We start from the raw sequence: 20,604 nt of genomic DNA, 5'->3' as shown, positions 1-20,604 counted from the left end.
ATAAAACGTCAAACCCTAAAAAATTAATTTACCGTAAAGTACGATATCGGGGAATGGCCACAAGGCGGCAGTGCAGTGAGATACAGAAGTAATAACAGCACGAGGTATGACATCACGTCTCATCAGCCCTGTTTTATCCTAAAGTGGAACGTTCTGGAATCCTGAGACCTTGGGAGTTATGCCATTACAACATTTGCTTGATAAATTAGGAAGTAAATCTAAAACAACTTTCATAAAGATAATTGAGAAACTTTTTAGAAAAGTTTGGTTCATGTACGTTTAGAGGATGTTGAGATTAGAGGGTCAAAGTGCAGGAAAAAAAAAACATATATCATTAAATACAAATTACAAAACGCATACAATTAAAGATTTGTACTGTAACCTACATGTACATGCCACTGTAGACTACTAAATATTGTGGATTTGAGTTTTTATTTGGAGCGTTTTCTGTTTATTCAACAGTGTAAAATCCAAATAAACTGCATTAGAAATGCGCATATCCACCTGATTGTATTAAATTTGTAGGTCAACGTTGACAAGTATACATACAATTACAAGATATGACCCTTGAGCACCCTCATAACTTCCTTTGATTGGTGCAATAAGACAGTACAGCACAAAGAAATATCAAAGTTTTATTTTAAAATTTATAATAGAGGAACAGTAGTACAATTGAAAGAGAAGGAAAACGTATTCATTTAAATTCTTGAAAAAAACATAAAAAGAATAACCTGATTTGATTTGTGTTTGAGGTGAGCCAGTGGCCCCATTTGCATCACTGTAAGAGTTGAAAAATACATCTTTGAAACAGCTTTTATAAAATACAGCTGAAAAAACCTTCATCTGTAGTGTTTTTTTTTCTTTTTTGTCTGTTAACTCCATATACAGCATTAAGTCTAAGGAGTACATTAATGTGATTTGAACAGATACACAGACAAAACAAGAAAAAGTATAACCTAACATGATGGTGAACGTGCACGTGAACATAGAGAGATCAGGTCGGTGAGAACAGTGAAAGCCAGGCTGAGGTTTTAAACCGGTTAACTGCAGCGGTGTTGCCATCATTTAATTCAAACAATAATTAAATATCTATATAATATCCCCCCCACAGTGATCTGAAGGTAAGTAATACAAACAGGATCTTCTATACAGCTTTTAAAATACACTTTCATCTCGAGTAAAGGGAAAGATAGACGATTTCTGTATCAGTATAGCACTTCAATATATCCACTGCATATGAACAGAAACTCCTGCTCCTAGCATTTAACCCACAAACAATATTTCTTAAAAAACATGTGCTTAAAGCGAAATAAAATAATAATTAAAAAAAAAAAACACAATGGATGAACAAAAACAAAATAACCTCAAAAGGAAGGACAAATAAAACAATATATGCATCTAAGGGTAAAGTGAATGATTGATTTTAGAATAAAACATTTAAATTTGACAACATACACAAGCAAGGATCTACACTAAATATTTACCTGGATTTCTTGTACATTTTCTTAAACAACGATTTTGGTAGGACAATAAAAATTAACAGTCTTGATTGCATTTTGGAGTCAATACACATATAGCATTAAATAATGAAATGTCAAAAGAAAAAAAAAAGAGAAAAGCTCTGCATGGAATAAAACACAACAGTTTTAATTTATTTCCATCCAGACCGGCTTTGGGGAAATAAGAAATAACAGAACGTAGTACGGTAAGTGCCCGTCTATGCGTTTTCATAGACCTTCCGTTCTACGTCAGCACAAGCAAAGTGTTTTCCACTCAGCAGACACATAACAAAGTCCAAATAAAAACGAAACCGAAATGATCGCAAATGTTAAGGGGGACCAAAACCAAGTTCGGGAGTCTGTGGCTAAGCACCTCTTTCCATCTGCTTTCTTCAAAAACGGTACACAGGTCGTTCAAGTGATTTAAAGTAAGCTCAGTACCACTAACCAACTCAAGAACATCAGGTCGTTCCATCTGTACAAGTACTGCCAGTAGTTTTAACAACAAATGGTATGTGTGTGTATGTATGCATGTGCATTTAATAGAAAAGACGTTAAAAACAGAAAAGCATACCTGATAGGCTCCTTAGCACAACAGTGTAAAATACAAAGCTGATTAGTATAACTGAGTTGAGTAGGCTTTACGATTATTAACATCATATACAGCTTGTAGGTCCAGTATTTTAAAAATAAGAATAAAAACAAAAGCGTTACAGCACCAAACGTTTCCACCATTTGGCAAAATTCAAGCTTTAAGTGAATGTCAAAATGCTTTATAAAGTGTTACTGTGATGCTGTGATTCAAATAAAGCTAGCAATAATATATTCCCCTTATATGTTATCATTTTCTCTTTTTCTGTTTTTTTCTTATATTTCTCTGCTTTACGTTCTCTCAGCATTTTCAGTAGTTTTGTGTCCTGCAAACAATCTTGGTGTGCGTTCTGCTTGGCACGATCTAACAGCCCTGTATAAGCTAATCATAAATATGGCTGTGGTCAATTAGAGTCACAAAACAGATTTTTGGTTCCAAGATTTGTGCAGGGAAAAGGAAAATATATATATATTTATATATTTCATAAAAATTTCATGACAACATTTAACTAGAAAGGAAAGCACATACACACACACACAAAAACAAATCTTCCTGTAGGCGGAATTTCTATAATGCTCGTCGTCGAGATCCTCCTCGGAGCAATATATGATCAGGTCTGTCAGGAAGCGCAGTTATGAACTGGAAATAAGCAGATGTACATAAAAAAAAAAAAAAAAATCTAATTCTATCTTTTTCATAAGACCATAATATCTTTCTTCATAAATTAAATAATTAATATTTCTTTTAATATGATTGGCCTGTTATAACTCAAAAACGCTGTACATCCTCATCCCCTACAAAAGAAAAAAAAATACATCACAGAAAAACCTGATTTTTTCGTTATATATCATTATACCTCTTTCTCTGACGGGCACACGGCCCAGTCTCTGACACATAGACAATCTTTAAATATTGGAGTCCCTCTCTAACAAAGCTATATATCTTTGACATAACTCGACGTGCAACAGAGGTTTGATAGCACTTTGGAATAGTTGATTGTTTCCCAGCTATTTTTTTCTTTGCATTTGATTTGTTTCTCTACCAGGTTATGTCTAAATTAGTTCTTCTCGGGGATGGCACCCGCATCACCCTTGCAGTTGGATTGGTCAATCTCATTGGGCTCCCCCTCTTCCGCCTCCATGTCCTCGTCTACCTCTACAGCCTCATCAAAGTCTTCGTCGCGTGGGAATTCCAGGTCCTGCATGCCCTCCAGACCCTCCTGTGTGCCTTGGTGGGAGTCTGCGCACTCCACACACACGCCATAGCGTCGGGAACCGTGCCGTATGCCCACGCTGGCCGCCAGCATGAAGATCTTCTTGCATACCATGCATTTGTATTTCTTATCCTTTTTGTGAACCTGCAAATGAATGTCATGAACATTATTGAGTATTTTGAGATCAGTCTGTGGGTAAAAAAACGATATATATATATATATATATATATATATATTAGTGCAGTCAAAGACTGAAATGTTTAAATCGCATTAATGTCATAGTTAACTCGTGATTAATCACATTTAATCGCACATTTTCCATCTATTCTAAATGTCTCTTGATTTATTTTTGTCCCATTATTTTTTCTCATTTTAATGCTCTTATCAATATGGGAATGTGGATTGGCTTGCTTTGTGCAAATGTTTTTTTTTTTATTGAAAACAACCGACAACCCTAATATATATATATATATATATATATATATATATATTAGTGCTGTCAAACGATTAAAATAAAATGTGCAATTAATCGCGAGTTAACTATGACATTAATTGCATTAATGTCATGGTTAACTCACTATTAATTGCACATTTTAATCTGTTCTAAATGTCTCTTGATTTCTTTTTGTCCCATTATCTTTTCTCAATTTAATGCTCTTATCAACATGGAAAAGTGGATTGGCTTGCTTTGTGCAATTTTTATTTTTATTTTTTATTTTTTAAAACAACGTCGGGATATACAGTACTGCGTTCAATTTCACACTAACATTCTCACTTGGAGCAAATAATCTCTCACAAAATGTAACACTGTCCATCAATAAAAGGGTGAAAGAAATACTGACGAGGTCCTAGTATTGACGAGGGGGCGGAGAAGTCGCATCAGCTGTGTGTGTGTGTGTGGCCATCATCAAGTGGTATTTCAGACTGGACGTGCGGTGATGATGATGGCTCAGTTCACAACGACAAAACACACACAGATAACTTTGGTCTTGTCGATGGAATTTGGCAACTTTTAAAAGTAAAATTTCAATTCAGAATCTTATTGGCATCCATTTTTCAAAGTTTGCTTCGACAAAAAGACTGTTAATTGCGTGATAAAAAAATTGACGGCGTTAAAATGGGTTAATAACACGTTTAACTGACAGCCCTAAAATATATATATATATATTTTTATTAAATTTATATATATTATAAAGGTTTTAATTTACTAAGCAAAAGAATGTATTACAAAAAAAAGTCTCACAGAAAAAAAGACAACAAAGTAATCCGTTTTTAATATTTTGTTGGATCTCATGTTTTTGTTTGGGTTTTGTAATTTTTTGTATGACAGCCTGGCATGTTTCAAAATTATGTAAAAAAAAAAAAAATAGCGAATATCCAAGTAAACAAAGTCAGATATGTCTTAAGTGAACGTAAAGGTATGAGAAAGTAAACGTGTACAGTGTCAGTATATTGGACCCGTCATCCATGTAGTCTCTGTTTTTAATGTTAATCAAATAACTAAGGAAAGGCTTTGTTTTGCATCAAAAGAATCATTCTTTAGATGTTAGGGTAAAATGTTTCTGTGAGATTCACCCGCATACAAGACTTAATGTTTGTGTCTTACCAGGGAATGTCTCTTGACGTGTTCTCTGCGAGTGAACAGCTTTCCGCAGATGTCACAGCTGAAAGAACGCACGCCCGAGTGGATGATCAGGTGCCTCTTTAGTGTTCGCCGGTGCTTGGCAATGTAGTTACAGTGGGGACACTTCAGCTTATTAAGGGAATTTTCAGGCGCTTCACCTAGGAGAAACCAGACAAACAGATTGTCAGCACTTTTCACACCGGTTTCTGAGATATAGACAATCCAGAAAGAGATTTGGCAGCAGGTGTAGGTTGTCTCGTCAAAGACACAATTGTCTTCATTTGCATTTTCAGCTCTAATTGTCAGTTGCGACATGCAAAAAGTTGCTTTGTGGCTGAGAGAGAAAATTAGTGCATGTAAGTGATGTGTCTGCATGTACCTTCATGTGTCACTCTAGCAAACGAATAAAAAAACACACTGTGAAAGTGTGCCAGTTGCCATGGAAACCTCATGCCAGAGGCCGTAACTATATTAGTCTAATGCAATTTTCTACTGATAAACAAGCTGTATAATAAGCAAGAGCTCTTTCCTTCTGGTCACCATTCCTTTCCTCAAAACGAAATTGCCTAAAAAGTCTGATCGTTTATCTGCAAGAGACTCACTGTATAGTCGGAATTGCAATTTCTGCATTTTGCTGCTGAAAACACTCATCCCAACACTCAAGTTCTCTTGGGAGCGCTGCCTCGTGACAATTAGACTAGAGCTTTCTGTACAACGTGGTATTTGGGGGGTGGGATCCAGCTTTGTTTGAGCCAAAATTAGCAAAACAAAAGGGTCGTCAAGCAGGTTGCCAAGGGAGTGATGAGAGCCAGATCACCTGGGAATTCAATCGAGGCTCTAAACACCACCTTGCGGACTGAAGGAGGCCCGACAGCAGCTGTGCTGCTCATTTGTGTCGACGGGCTCAAAATTAAAGTTCAATCTGTTACTATGGGCTTGTCGGTACTTAAAATGGTTAACGATTAACCTGGAATCTCAATGGCCAGCCCTAAGTCATGAGACTGCTCAAAGATTGTGAAAATGGCCACTCTCCTCACTGAGATTCTTACAGTATGCTGAATGAGACATGCTATGCCACAATTTAGAGATTGGTGGTGAATGGGCTCAAAGTTTTAACCAACCCCACCCTTTATTTGCCAAGACTGATCCCAACCCTCTAATGAAGCACCCACAGGCTCGAAAAGGCCCAAAATACACTCAATTACGCAATGACATGAATGCAAAAGCTTCTAGCTAGTAACTACACATTGTTGTTTTCAGAGGAGCATATAACTATAATGCAAGTAAGCAAGTGCATTAGCATTAACTAAATAATCCCATTTGAGTACAATACCCCTCTTTGAGTACTAATGTTAGCGTTTGCAACATTTTAGGGAGGTATTTTGATGTTGCTGTACTTTCCAGTTGTTCACTCTCACTGTAACGCATCAGGGATAAATCCTTCATTTCACATCACTATATGTGTGGCTATTTGTAAAGATCCCAACTTTGCGTAAGGCAGCAACTGTAAATGTGTGTCTGTGTGGGTGTGTGAAGGCGATATGATGTGTAAATAAATGGGTGAAGCCCTAACAGTGGATCATCTTACACACTGTGGATTAGCAGGCTGGCGGGCCAAAGCCATCAGATCCCATTGTGAGTACCTCTGCAGTGGGTCTACTCTGCCTGGGTCAATATTTGGAATGGCAGAGATAGTTGGGCTGCATTAGCAGGATTAGGGCGGGACGGACCATGGCAGCGCTGCACCTCAGAAGAGGGAATCGGACGGGGGTAGTGCGTGTGTATGTGGGTGTGTGTCACTACCGCAAATCAACAATTCAACCGTCCTATTTGGAAAGGACTCAAGCATTTATGGTGACGGATCCTGTTGTGTGATGTCTGAGAGAACAGACAGGGCACATTCAGGCACAACATGAAAAGTCAAAAACATTAAAATTGCCTGTCTACACCGAAAGTGAAAATGCTACATGATAGCATTTTTAAAACATGAAAGCTACATGAAAACTTTTAAAACTCCTTTATTAGTTAACCGATTTAGATTTTGAAAATACAAAAATAACTTTAACTTTTAAAGAAAAAAAAGGCTAATTCAAAATATGAATTGTTAATAATATATATATATATATATATATATATATACATACATACATGCATACATACATACATATATACATATATATATATATATATATATATATATATATATATATATATGTATACACACACGCACACACACATATATATATATATATATATGTATATACATATATACAGTGGTATGAATAAGTTTTGGCACCCATGCTAAAGTTGCCTAAAAAGAGGAATAAAAAAAAATCTTTTGGATATTAATCTTAATGCCTTAATTAGAAAAATGAGGAAAACTCCAAACTTTAAGGACACCAATTTTCTTTGTGAATTATTAATAATGCATCATAACTAAATAACTGTTTTTCCTTAAAATACAGGGTGCATAAGTCAGGGCACCCCTATGTTAAATTCCCATAGAGTCAGGCAGATTTTTATTTTTAAAAGCCAGTTATTTCATGGATCCAGGATAATATGCATCCTGATAAAGTTCCCTTGGCCTTTGGAATTAAAATAGACCCACATCATCACACACCTTCCACCACACCTAGAGATTGGCATGGTTTTACTTCAGTTAACCTAATAGCTGGTTTGATTTGCATTGAAAGATGATCTTATGGAAAGTACCCCATGCCAATCTCTAGGTGTGGCGGAAGGTGTGTGATGGTGTGGGTCTATTTTAATTCCAAAGGCCAAGGGAACTTTATCAGGATGCATATTATCCTGGATCCATGAAATAACTGGCTTTTAAAAATAAAAATCTGCTTGACTCTATGGGAATTTAACATAGGGGTGCCCTGACTTATGCACCCTGTATTTTAAGGAAAAACATTTATTTATTTATACATTATTCATTCACAAAGAAAATTGGTGTCCTTAAAGGTTGGAGTTTTCCTCATTTTTCTAATTTAGGCATTAAGATCAATATCCAAAAGAAGATTTTTTATTCCTTTAGGCAACTTTAGCATGGGTGCCAAAACTTATTCATACCACTGTATATATATGTATATGTATATATATATATATATATATATATATATATATATACACACATATATACACACATATTTGTGTATATATATATATATATATATATATTAAAACACTGCGTGACAGCTACAGCCAATAATTTGATGTTTAATATAGAGCTATGTGCATACACGCATGGAAGGTTCTTGATTTCTCAGTGGATGAAGCTACCCATAATATTTAGTATTTACAATACAATTATAATAAAAGTAACATGTTTTGTAGTGTGTGTATATATGGTAATTGATAGGCATCAAGCAATAAGCAAAATATCCTCACAAGAAAAATGTGTGAAACGTGTGAAAAAGAAAGTGGGCAGTCAACATGGACGCAAGTACACAGACGAGTACGTAAGCACACATGTAGGCATTGTTTAGACAAACACACCAACACACACACACACGTCTTTCAGGTGTGAGCCGTCAGCTCTGCACATTCAAGTGCCCCCGGGAATACGAGCTAAGTGCATTTTAGAGTGTTTAGGAAGCCTGAGGGTAACGTTTCCTCTGCTTTACTTCATTATCCTGCATTAGAGGAGTCGACAACGGGGAGAGAAAGCCTCTCCTCAGAACCGCGTCACTTAAGACATGATACTATACCATACGCTGCTCTGCTTAATGGGGGCAGAGAGTTTGAGCATGACATAGAGCATGACAGCTCAGCAGACTGGAGATTACACAGGTTTTTGTGGTATGAGGTGGAGGGAGGGTCGACTCCCTTCATAACGGACTGGTCACTCTAATTAAAAAAGGGAAGATGGTCTTGTGGCCCTGAGCTACTAGGATCTGAGGAGAAGCAAACATAATGTGAGACCTTGGCTGGCTGCCTGCCATAGATGAAGGTTGAGGCGTGTGTAAGAATGTGCTTTAGAATCACAAGAGATATTTCTTCTTCAAAGGAAAGGAAGTGACAGCAAATCAAGCTTATGTTTTGAACATCATCTAAGTGTTTTTTTTTTTAGAAGGAACTCTGGAATTCTTCAAAAAAAACTTTACAATTACAACACCAAGGAAAAAAAAAAATCAAAAGCTATAGTCAGTGAGCTGAAACAAAAATGTAGGATGGGAATTTTTTGGAACGTGAAATGTGGGTGTTTCATATCCGACTTTAAATGAAGTAAATGTGTTGAACATTGCCGACACCCATTGGTTGAAACTTAAGCAGCCTTGATGAGGTCAGCAGAAATAAAGTCATCTCAGTGACATATTAATTCTAGTATTCATAATTTATCAAGACTGTACTCTAAGGCACAGTAAAACTGAAAGAGATTGATTCAAGGTCTGTTTCTACTACAAGTAATCTACTACATCAGGCCAAAGTCCCTGAAAATCTGTTCACTTGGTGGCTGCATTTGCACCGCCTCCTGAAAGTGATATCACTCAAGACCATCTACTTGAATGGAAAACACTGACAACAAAGTGCTTGCCAAACTCACATTTAAATAACATGTGTCTCATGCTGAAATAGCATTAAAAATTTGTACATTTCAGTTTGATTGGCCAGTCCTAAGCATGGGTTTCAGTACACTGACTGTTTCTATGGGAACCGAAGCTTGAAAGCAGCAGTGATGCAACAACTTTACCAACTGGCCAATTGGGCAGGTCTTATTCCACCATATTGCTGCTTGTTGCACTTTCTCCCATTCATAGCAATACCAGTGAACATTTTTTTTTGTCCTAGTAGTATACAGTTTTGTATCATGCCAATCAAAATTGCATACTGTATATGAAACGCTTTTTTAAATAGAGTACACAAAATGTTAGACCATAACCATATTCAAATTAACGTAGATCTAATCGCATCCCCAGAAACAAGCAATCAACTTTGTTTGGAAATTTGTTGAAATAGTAGATCGTAAATTATCTGCATTTTGAAAATTTGCACAGTATGTACTCTGCATATCAAATTCTAGTAGTATGATAACGTGCTATTTGGAAAAAGGCATGAGCTCTTCCTCAAGGCTGTGTATTCAGCCTTTGATAAACAGTGATTATACCATTACCAAAGGCATTACAGAAATGCATACTGGCCTTTGTGTGCGAGTGTGTGAGAGGGTGTCAAAAACACTATTGTCATACATGACAATCCGGTGTGCTGATGATTCTACACGATAGGGCGTCAACATTATTCAAATAACCAAACTCCCTTGACCTGAAAGACCTCAATAGACACTTCCAGCAAAGGAAACAATTTTTTTTTTGTGTGTGTATTTGTGACTGATGATTTGAATTTGACTTGGCTTGAAGAGCCATTGAGGTGCCTGAACAGGAGAAAAGGGCATGATGGGTAACGTACCAGCATTCTCTGAGAGGTAAGAGAAGTCCTCTCTGGTGTAGGAGGCAGATGGTTGGATGAACATGCCCTCGTCGAAACCCTCTTCCGGCTCAGGTGGGATGTTGTAGACGAAGCGCTTGGCGGCCTGTTTTTTCCGTTTCCTGCTGCCCGGCTCAGGACGCTCCTCCCTCTTGATGGCTACCCCAGTGCCGGGATCTGGAGCGTTCCAGATGAACACTGGCCCCGGACCCTGTGGCTCCATCTCCGTGGACTCTGACGAGTTCTCTCCTCCCCAACTGGAGCTTCCCAATGGGCAACCTTCTCCCCCGGACACCTCTACGTCGCTGGGCTCATCCTTCACGTGTCCACTGGCCTTGATGGACAACTTGGACAGGATGCTGGTGGCCCAGAAGTTGCTGGGCTTCTTGTCGGCACCATGGCAGTCTTTCGCCACTGTCCGACGCTTGTTGTAGTTGACCACCACGGAGTCAGGGGCTTCCTGCTTGATGCTTATGTTAAGGGCATCTTTGATGAAGGCGCGACAGGACTGGACCACCTCGGTCATCTGGAGGTAACTCGCCACGGACATCACCTCGATTGCATTCTGGCTGGTCAGAAAGAGGTTGCCGGAATAGAGGAAGTCCAGGATGACGGAAAAGCCCTGCACGGCCGCCACATCCAGGTGCGTGATCGTAGTTTGGTCACAGCTCTCGTTCTTCGTCAGGCAGTAGAGGGTCTTGAAGTAGCGGCTCCCGGCGACCAGGATGTTCTTGTGTGCCCTGAACATCTGGCCGCACACCATGATGTTGACGTCGCAGAGGATGCCGCTCTTGCGTTGCTTGTCCAGCTCCTGCAGAAGCTGGTAGCAGTACGAGTTCTCATTGGGCTTGTTCCTGTAGTCCTCCACCTCTGGGCTCTCCACGTCCTCAGGCCTTTCCATCTCCTAGTGGAGTGACAACAAACAAAAATGACAATCAGCATTAGTCTATAGTGTAAACACAAAGTGGAGGGCAGGTGTACAGTGACAACTCCGACAATAGAACTGGTTTAACAGGCTGGAAACCTGCAATACTGTGGGAACTATAGCACTGGTAAACCCCCCGCTTACAGGATGCACGCTTTGTGCCCTTGTTAATGCGCTTTAAGATGAAAAATATTTGGCCATTATCCCACCCCACCATCAATCTCCATCATCTGCTCTCACAATTAAGAGAGAAAGAGAAAGAGAGAGAGCCGGCTGGTACCTACCAATGGGAGTGATTCTACACAATATATTTCTGAACTGCAAAGCAGATGTCCTAATCCATGCTGAAGTTTATATCACCCTACATTTTCCCCCTCCTACCACACAGCTGTTTTTTTTTTTTTTTTGCAGGAGCAATTCAGATTAAATCTATTTCTCAGGGCGGAGGCCTTCCAAGCCCCCTCCTCCACACTGCTGGGCTTGTCCTGGTAGATGGGGTTATTACTGTAGCCTGATCCAGCTACAGCAAGCCAGTAGTCAGCGAGCGAATAAGAGAGAGAGAGAGAGCAACCCCATTTCTCCACACAAAGCCAGTCCTTTCCTCCAGGCTCATTGTTCACTAGTGCTTAGTGCTACACTGAAGCTTTGTGAAGAAAGCACTTACAATTCCATTGCACACTAGAGCACAACTGGACTTACAAAATCAGAGCTGGAACAACTCCCTCTCATGTTCACCTGTATGATTCATTTCAGCACAAAATATCATTTTTCAAAGTTTTCTTCCACACTGCACTTGTCTTTACGATTTTTTTTTCGTAATTTTTCATAAATAGAATTATTTGAAATAGACACTTTTGTAACAAACGTGTAATGGTTGAATTATTATAATTGTTACAAGGGACGCACCCTTGGCCGATAACCGATAATTCTTTATATTTGAAAGCCGATTTAAATCCAAATTTGTATCTAATTTTGAGAGCCTGATTACAAAAACAAAAGTCTCACAATTAAATCCATGTCCCAAGCGCACAATTATATTGATGTTCTCATTATAGTGTCGTATAGCCGATATGACAGATTTGCGCTGCACATGTTGTACTGAACCGTATTTTCATTTTTTGAAGAGATTTCAATCAATCATATTTCAAGAAATTCAAAAACATAAACAGTGCTCAACAAGTGTCTCAGCTGAAGGGAATAATTATTTATCGGCTTTAATATATCGGCCACGTTTTCTTTGATAACATTAAAAATTAACATTTCGGCCGATACCAATATGCTGGCCGATATAACGTGCATCCCTAATTGTTACTGAACCAAACTTCTGAACTGTTAGCCTGGCTAACGCCAGACCACGTATCATTGAGAATGAAACGTGGTCTGGAAATCACACGTTCAATTTCTCGTATTTGAGGCGTGGTTTACGAACGCCCAGAGCCGTATTATTGGGTGCTACAAATGTCTATCAAATGCGCCTGTACGTCTATCAAATGCGCCTGTGCTCCCTCCCCGTTCTGTGATTGGTTCCCTTTTTCAGGGGAAAATTTGGTTCATGGTATCTATCCAGACTGCCTAGCAGAGCGAATTAAATTGCGCTGCGGCAAGGCAGAATGAGGAAACCCAGGCTACTGAACAGTAGTAGTGTCTAGTGATCAGGAACTGTCAAGCTGCCAAAATGACCATCAAAAAATACTGCACCACTGTAATCAAAGTCTTCTGAAGTCATATTATAGTTGTGCATGAGGAGCAGATTGAAATTTAAAGCTTGAGTGTGTCATTGTTTTGTGCAACACAGGCTCAACCAATGGTGTGAGTTTGGGGACGGTAATATTTGTTTGATGTGGCAGATATTTGCATGTTTGGAGAACCTGTTTGAAAACAGCATGAGGGTAAGTAAATGATTTTAATGAGTAAATGATGAAAACTATTTCTTTAAAATGAATAAAATATTCTAAATAGCCTAAATGGCAGCACTATTGAGTTCAGAGGGGTCTGGTGGAGAACAGGTTTGAAGAATGAGGAGGAGGTGGAGGCACGAGGGGGGGGGGGGGGGGGTTAGATGAGAATGAACGTTCGTTTGTGGTGTCACAATGTCCCCACTATTGTTCGCCTCTGTCTATCCAGAGAGAGCCTGACTGTGCGCCAAGCCAAGCTATGGTGAGAGGACAGATGAGGTGGCAGTTGAGAGTGGGTGTCAGGACATGCTAGTCCAGAATGAACCTCCATTTCTTTCTCTCATATATGCACACACACAGTTCATCCTTTCTCCAGATGTGCCACGTGTAAACGCACTCCAAGAGAAGAACAGATGCTTTCTGAGGATTCCCCCCATTAAAATCAGTCAAAATGAGTCTGTGGTAACAGTTTGAAATTCGACGTGGTCTTTTTCTTAATTGAATGTTTGCTATTGTTATTGTCTACTACGTCGTTTGGCGTTCCACTTTTGTACGCCAACTTTGCAAACTGTACAATGAAAGGAAAACACATTACTTTTACAATATCTATAAATACCAAACTTGTGATCTCCTCTCATACAGTTGATGCTAATTGTGTTTCTCAGACCATTTTTTTTTACACTCACGACTGTCTGGATATTACGAGAAACCCTGAGATGTTTGCTGTTCAAAAAATCTAGGGTCAGTAAGATTTTTTCTTTTTGAAAGAAATTAATACTTTTATTCAGCGAGGATGCATTAAATTGATCAAAAGTGAGAGCAATAATACACTTAGAATGTTAAAAAAAGATTTCTATTTCACATATTGTTCTTATTATAAACATTTTTTTTTTGTATTTATTAAAGAATCCTAAAAAAAGAGTGGCTGTTAAAAATTCAGCTTTGCCATTCACAGGAATACATCACATTTTAAAACATATTTAAACAGAAAACTGTTGCTATAAATGGTAATAATATTTCACAATATTTTTAATCAAATAAATTCAGCCTTGGTGAGGATAAGAAACATATTTAAAAAACATGTAAAACATGTCTTATCAACCCTAAACTCTTACTAAACAGTGTAGATTTACTCTAAAAAATGCTGGGTTGTTTTAACCCAAATTTGGGTCAAATATGGACAATCCCAAATGTTGGGTTAAAAATGTTTTTTTAATGGCTGAGTTTGTCCATATTCGACCAAAAAATGGGTTAAAACAGCCTAGCACTTTTGGAGTGTATATAAAAGCTAAACAACATATTCAGAATGAGACGCATCAAAAACAAACAAAAAAGGAAACTGGTTCTTTTCCGATTAAACATGTCGAATACGAAACTCGCTGTGGTTTCTCTTTCTGGTTTCCCACCCCAGACTTTCATTTTGATGTGAAACGGGAACATTATACAACCACTTCCAATACCACTGTAGTTCTCCTGTGCTACAGTTGAACAGACAGCCGTCTAAAGCTCTTCAGGCAATGAGTTGCCAACACCCATTATTCCATTGTACACTTTCAACATGTTCCATTCAGGGTAAACCAACAATAGCTCCCCAAAATTTAAACACATAGCCTTCAGCTACAGAGAGCCGTGCCTTTATCACCTACCAGGGCCGCAGTGAGAACACACTACACAAGTGGCACGTTAAGGGGACATTGTGCCTCAGACAACAGGGACGGCGGTTTTGTTTTCCTTGCGCATAGTCTTCCTGAGCCATCCCAGCCCCTGAGGCCAGCGCCTGGTCCCCTCATCCAGATGCATGAACAATACGGCAGTGTGCTTGACCCAAGGTGTGGGAGGGGAATGCCAGGATCTGGGCCTCCCAACAAAGAGCAGGGCTCATCGATACAAAATTCCTGGGAATTCTCCCCCACCAGCACAACAACACAACAAGCCTCCCAATACACACATATATATCACAGCGGCAGACAGTACAGGGGCGGAGACCCTCGTCTTCACTGGAGCTCACTAATAACGGGAAGAGGGGCCAAATACTTTGAGGGTGAAGTCCAGACTGGAGAGTGAGGCAACCCAGATACCCTTCTTTAGAGGTAATTCAATTACGGGAGTTTGATATGGACCAGTGAAGAAATTTAGCCCATTATGACGGACAGACACTGCACTGAAGAACATAATAGATCACAATTATGAAATTGGCTATTGGAGGATGTGGCCTATCAGAACAGCCTTTCTTTCCCCGGACAGCAGACATCCTAATGTTTCGCCCAATTAGTCTACTTTAAGACAGATACTATTCATCCACAATCTCGTGACCTCCATGTACGCTACTCTTTATTTCCTGAGATTTACAAAATCACAAGTGAATCACAAATGTGTGTATATATATACAACAATTCATGATTAACTTTGAAGAAAGGTTTTGATCCACTTCAAATGTTGACTACTGTATATCATAAATATTAAATAGGAGTATTATCAAATGTTTCTTCATCAATCTCTGTAAAATACAGGGCTCCAGACTGCGACTAAAACAGTCGCATTTGCAAGTGTTTCCGTTGAGATCGCCACTGGCGACAATATAAATTTACATGCTGTGATTAAAAATGTTGTGTAGCCCAAAAATGTAGCCCATCACATCCTTTGTGGTGTTGAACTAAAAAATGAGACGGCTCGCAGGAAAGTTGCATGTGGAAAAACATATACATGGGCACAGCAAGGATCAGCTTTCAGCGCAAGAAACATTTCAAAGCAAAATATCAGGCTTCTCTATCGAGCAACAACACTGATGGCTGTGCCAGCTAGGAGAGATAGAAAACAACAGAGATGTGTCAATGAATGAACATGCAAGTGTTGTAAAATAGATTGGGTGTGTGCAAGTCTCAAGACATACAGCAACGTTTATAGGATCCATTATGAGGCCACCAAACTATACTCATTGTGCAAATGATGCTGACAGAACATTATTATGGTCTGTGACACTGGATATTCCGTGTAAAGAACAATTCTTTGTGACTGTATGTAGTTCTCAAGTTGGAAAAGCAATTCAGTTCCTACTTTAAACGAATCTTAGTTCCCAGGACATCCACAAGATGGATGAAAATGCTGACGTTGTAAAAGGAGGGCAGACGTGACAACACATGACAAAATTAAAACGTTTATTCTTTTGTGGCACAAAACAGTTATTTAGTGGCTCCTTAATTCATTTTTTTTTTTGTCTGGAGCTCTGAAAATAACTTTTTAGCAAAGCATTCCTGTGATAGCTAGGCGGATATATTTCTATAGCAAACTATATCATATTTTGTCATACAGCCCACCCTATAAGTACCAAAAATGTACGGTAAATTAATGCATTTGAACTATTTGGAAATGAATAATATAGGCCTATTTATAAAAATATAAAAAAGTACCCACCATGAAATCTATATGGGCAATTCTTGTTTTTTATGGGATATTGCAGTATTTATTATGAATGATTTATGTGTGCATATAAAATATTTATTTTATTTTGTTCCTTCATAATCTTTAATCAAAATGACTTCCTCTTTTCTCTTGCAGCGACAACTCTTCACTGATGATGTATTTACTGTCACAAGGCGGAATAACCGGTCACCCACATGACGTCACAGCGATCCGATCAATTCAAGATGGACAAAATTAACTCCGCCCTTCATTCTTTCTTGTTTGGGCCGTTTCACTCAGATACACGTCACAAAAGAGTAGAAACTTCCATTTCATGCTGACTTTAATAGGCTAAATGAAGCGTCCCTGGATATAAATAGGTCTTTTATATCATGAAACAATTGTCAAATAGTAAATGTTCCTGCACTTCTTATATGACACACATTTTGACTGTTCATACGTCATCGCTAAGCTTTCGTTGAACGTTAAACCCCGCCTTCTTTTGATTGCCCATTTTATTTATTCTGACTTATGATGTACGATCACGGACCACTGATATAGCTCAGATGTCATGTCGGCGTTGTAAAACATTTTTGCAGTTTAGTTATTACGCAAACTCTTCCTCTTTTGCTTTTCGGCAGGCTAACTTAACAAAATTCAACACAAAAGTGTTACCAGCTTTAGAGTCGCAAATCGAGGTCAAAACACAAACAGGTTGCAGGTCTGATAATGTCCCAGAATTTTTAATTAAAATATGTACAAACAACTAAATATAGAATCGGAGCAGTGCATGAATACACGGTGTCTACTTCGGTGTAATAAATGTAGTACCACATTTACTCCATATATTATGCAGAAACTACAAAAAAAAGTATTGTAAAAAAGGGTTGACTGTCAGGGGTCACTTGAAAGTGAACAAACAGGAAAGCCTAACAGGGTTCAGATCTGCTGTAGAGTCTTAACCCCTCTGTTGCTAGGGAGGCGGCAGTAATCTCTCCTTTCCTTCCTAATTAGTGAGGGGTATAAATTGAGTTAGTGAAACACTTTGTGTCACCCTGATTAGACTGACTGGACATTATCATACAGTGCAACCCTAAGGGATTCTACTGCAGTGCAAAACCAGGAACACGCCATCTTTCTGGATGGCAGCAACAGCCATTAATATGTGACTTGATAATAGACGGAATGAAATGCATAAAAAAATATTGATCAAAACCAATGATAATATGCAATGCATCCATTTATTTCACTATTACAGCGAGTACATTACTTACAAAAGTGGTTCTCAGATGCTGATATGATTTATTCAACCCTTATCTTATTCTGTTCAATGCAGTGGCCTCAGTGTCGTTACAGATGACATAATTCACTCCAGCCCAATGTAGCAAGTGACACACGCTATCTATGGATCTTGGGGAGTCACCTAACACAATGCCTCTAATTTAGGTGTACTGAAAGGGGAGGGTGAGATGTGCCAGAGGTCACTTTTTACAGCGAGGGGGATGGGAAGGGGTGCGGCTCCCCAAAGGTAGCAGGGTCAGGCCCTTCCCATTGTGTGACCTCTGTGGCAATCAGGTTAGTTACCATGACAACCAGGGTTGATAATTACAGTGCAATCCAGGAAACAGTGAAGCAAACGAGGAGAACATATTGAGCCACAATCTCTTTCGGTCTATGTAATAAAGGATATCTGACATTCCATTCCACAAGATCACCTAAATGGCGAATTTGAGCAAAAGTGGAATTGCACCTTTAATCGGCGGTCCAGTTGCTATAAGGCTTCAAATGACCGTACAAATACCGATTTAAATCACCTAGTAGTGAGTCTTTCAGCTCATCTCACTAACTGACAGCGCTAATCCAGTTAGCTCGCACATGCTAACCTGCTACCCCCGACATGAGTCTACTGCTAACAGACCTGTTAGCTCGCTAAACAGCTTCGAAAACAGCATTCCCGCTCCAAAAGACACGGAAACACATCACCATTTGTAAAGTAAAGAACGAATAGCATAGCCCAACTCGGCTTCGTCGCCTATCCGAGTGTCCCCGTCCCCATTATGTCGCAGTGTAGACGTACCTGTCTGGTCGGGTCATTCCTGCCGTGCTCCGAGGACAGGTGATGTCTCAGCAGCAAGGCCCGCTTGTAATTCCGACTGCCTTTTACCAGCTCGTCGCTGTTTTTGGTGGCGATGTTATGGCACCAGGAGCAAGACATCAACCCTGTTTCCTGGCTGAATTTGAGCCAGGGAAACTCTTGCTGCCAGGAGTCCTGGAAGAGCGAGTGTTTCTGCAACAGCAGCGTATGAGGTCTCATCTCCAGCAGCGGCTTTCTAGCGGCCGTTTCCTCCGCCTCTCCCGTGCCACCGTCCTCCCGGTTCACGCCGTTACCGGTCTCCCACTCGCAGCCCTCGGTTTTCACCATTACGCTGTTTAAAGCGCTTTTGTCATTATGGTTTCCCGCTGTCCAACTGCTCCCTTCCGGGTCCTCGTCCTCCTCCGGCTCCGTGCTGTCGCTGACGGACCCCCCGCCCTCGACTTTCCCCAGCGATGGTCCTTTCGCCCCTAAATCCCTGTCGTCCTCTTGATCCGGCCTGTTCCCGTTTAAATGTCGGTCTTGACAAGCCGGGGCCTCACAGCTGTTACCGTTGCTGCCTCCTCCGACGGCACTGGCACCGGTGACGGCTAATCCACCTCCTCGGAAAGCCAGCGACCTGCGGCTTCGCTCTCCGGACATTTTCTTGAAATAAATTACAATCTACACTTTCTCAACAAAACAAAACTACGATCGCAGCTCTCTTAAATAAGGTATTCCGCATGAAATGAGAAGTTTTCCTGCGCTCCGGCCTCCTGGTGAGAGTATGTAGGTTATGCGGAAATAAATAGGGGTTTTAAAGGCATAATGAATTTCAGGGTTCTGTCTGCGTCCGCGCAGGCCCCGCAGAGGTCGAATGGCAACGACTTCCCCCACAATGCATCTCGGTCAGAGGGAGGAGGAGGAGGAGGAGGGGGGGCTCGTGTTAAAGCAAGATGGGGGTGACGACGAACAGCCAGGGGTCTTTTGTGTCGATGACTGCACCCATTTTCCGCTTGCTTTTTCATCTATAGAGCTACACGTCCCGAACCAATAAGTCCTTGTATCCCTTTCACGCCCGACATTAAACACGTCGCCCCATGTTTGTCGCGCGAGTCGTGATGATAGGGACAGGTGGGCTGTGGTAGGCGTTATTATGAGCGCGTGCATAGGTGTATTTTACCAGGTGGTGACGGAGATGGACTGATAGGGTTTTCGATATCAATGTCATCGTTGTAAATTTAGTTTTTGATCCATTGTTTTAATACATTTGAATGATTTCCGATGAATTCAGAAACTTTAACAATATACCGTTTTGTCAAATAGGTTAGGCTACTGCATTATCTTATAGAGCTTGATTAAAAGGAATTTAAAGACTTTTATTATTTTTTTGTTACACGTTCACATATATATTATTTTTTAAATACACCGTGTAAAAAATACTAGGCTAAATAAAAAGCGTCAAGTTTAATTACACTTCTGCTTACATTAAGTAAAATGTGCCAAGTAGCTTAAATCAAAGCGAAGTCCATTGGCATTTAAATCAATAAAGTGCAATTCAATCACTGATGAAGGACATCGAGTTGAACCCCATTTATTTTAGTAAAAACTATGTTGACAAAATGGACTGAAACGGAGATGGTCTTACAATATAATGCAATATACATTCGCTTTAGTCGGATTTTATAGGCATTATGATGTGGGGGTTAAAAAAACATCAAAGAAACAAACATAAAAACATAGTAAAAAATATACTGTTGGATTAGGCTATTAAATCCTGTCACCCAGTGGGTGGCGTAATTTCCTACAATAGCCTACCAACTTAATTGACGATTTATTAACCAGCAATAACCGCCTTGCACTGTTTCCTCTGCATTAAAGGCGAAATAGTTTCATTGAGAAAGTATTTTTCTAAGGAAAATATGTAAATTTGAGCCCACCCTGTGAACATGAAGTACT

At 39.5% G+C, this 20,604-nt stretch overlaps 1 protein-coding gene across 1 annotated transcript; it reads right to left on the bottom strand.

The window, feature by feature from the left end:
- Nucleotides 1-619: 619 nt before the first annotated feature.
- Nucleotides 620-19,753, bottom strand: zbtb10 (zinc finger and BTB domain containing 10). The gene is made up of 4 exons (XM_039680738.2): nt 18,652-19,753; nt 10,338-11,259; nt 4,911-5,086; nt 620-3,448 (listed from the first exon to the last, which is right to left on the bottom strand). Exons 1-4 carry the CDS (start codon nt 19,306-19,308, stop codon nt 3,149-3,151), a joined length of 2,055 nt encoding a protein of 684 aa, XP_039536672.2. The 5' UTR covers nt 19,309-19,753; the 3' UTR covers nt 620-3,148.
- Between the last annotated feature and the right edge of the window lie 851 nt (nt 19,754-20,604).

The sequence above is a fragment of the Pimephales promelas genome, chromosome 18 (assembly GCF_988280905.1).
Source record: "Pimephales promelas chromosome 18, fPimPro1.hap1.1, whole genome shotgun sequence".
Taxonomy (NCBI): Eukaryota; Metazoa; Chordata; class Actinopteri; order Cypriniformes; family Leuciscidae; genus Pimephales; species Pimephales promelas.
This window is presented reverse-complemented; position numbering and strand designations above follow the sequence as displayed.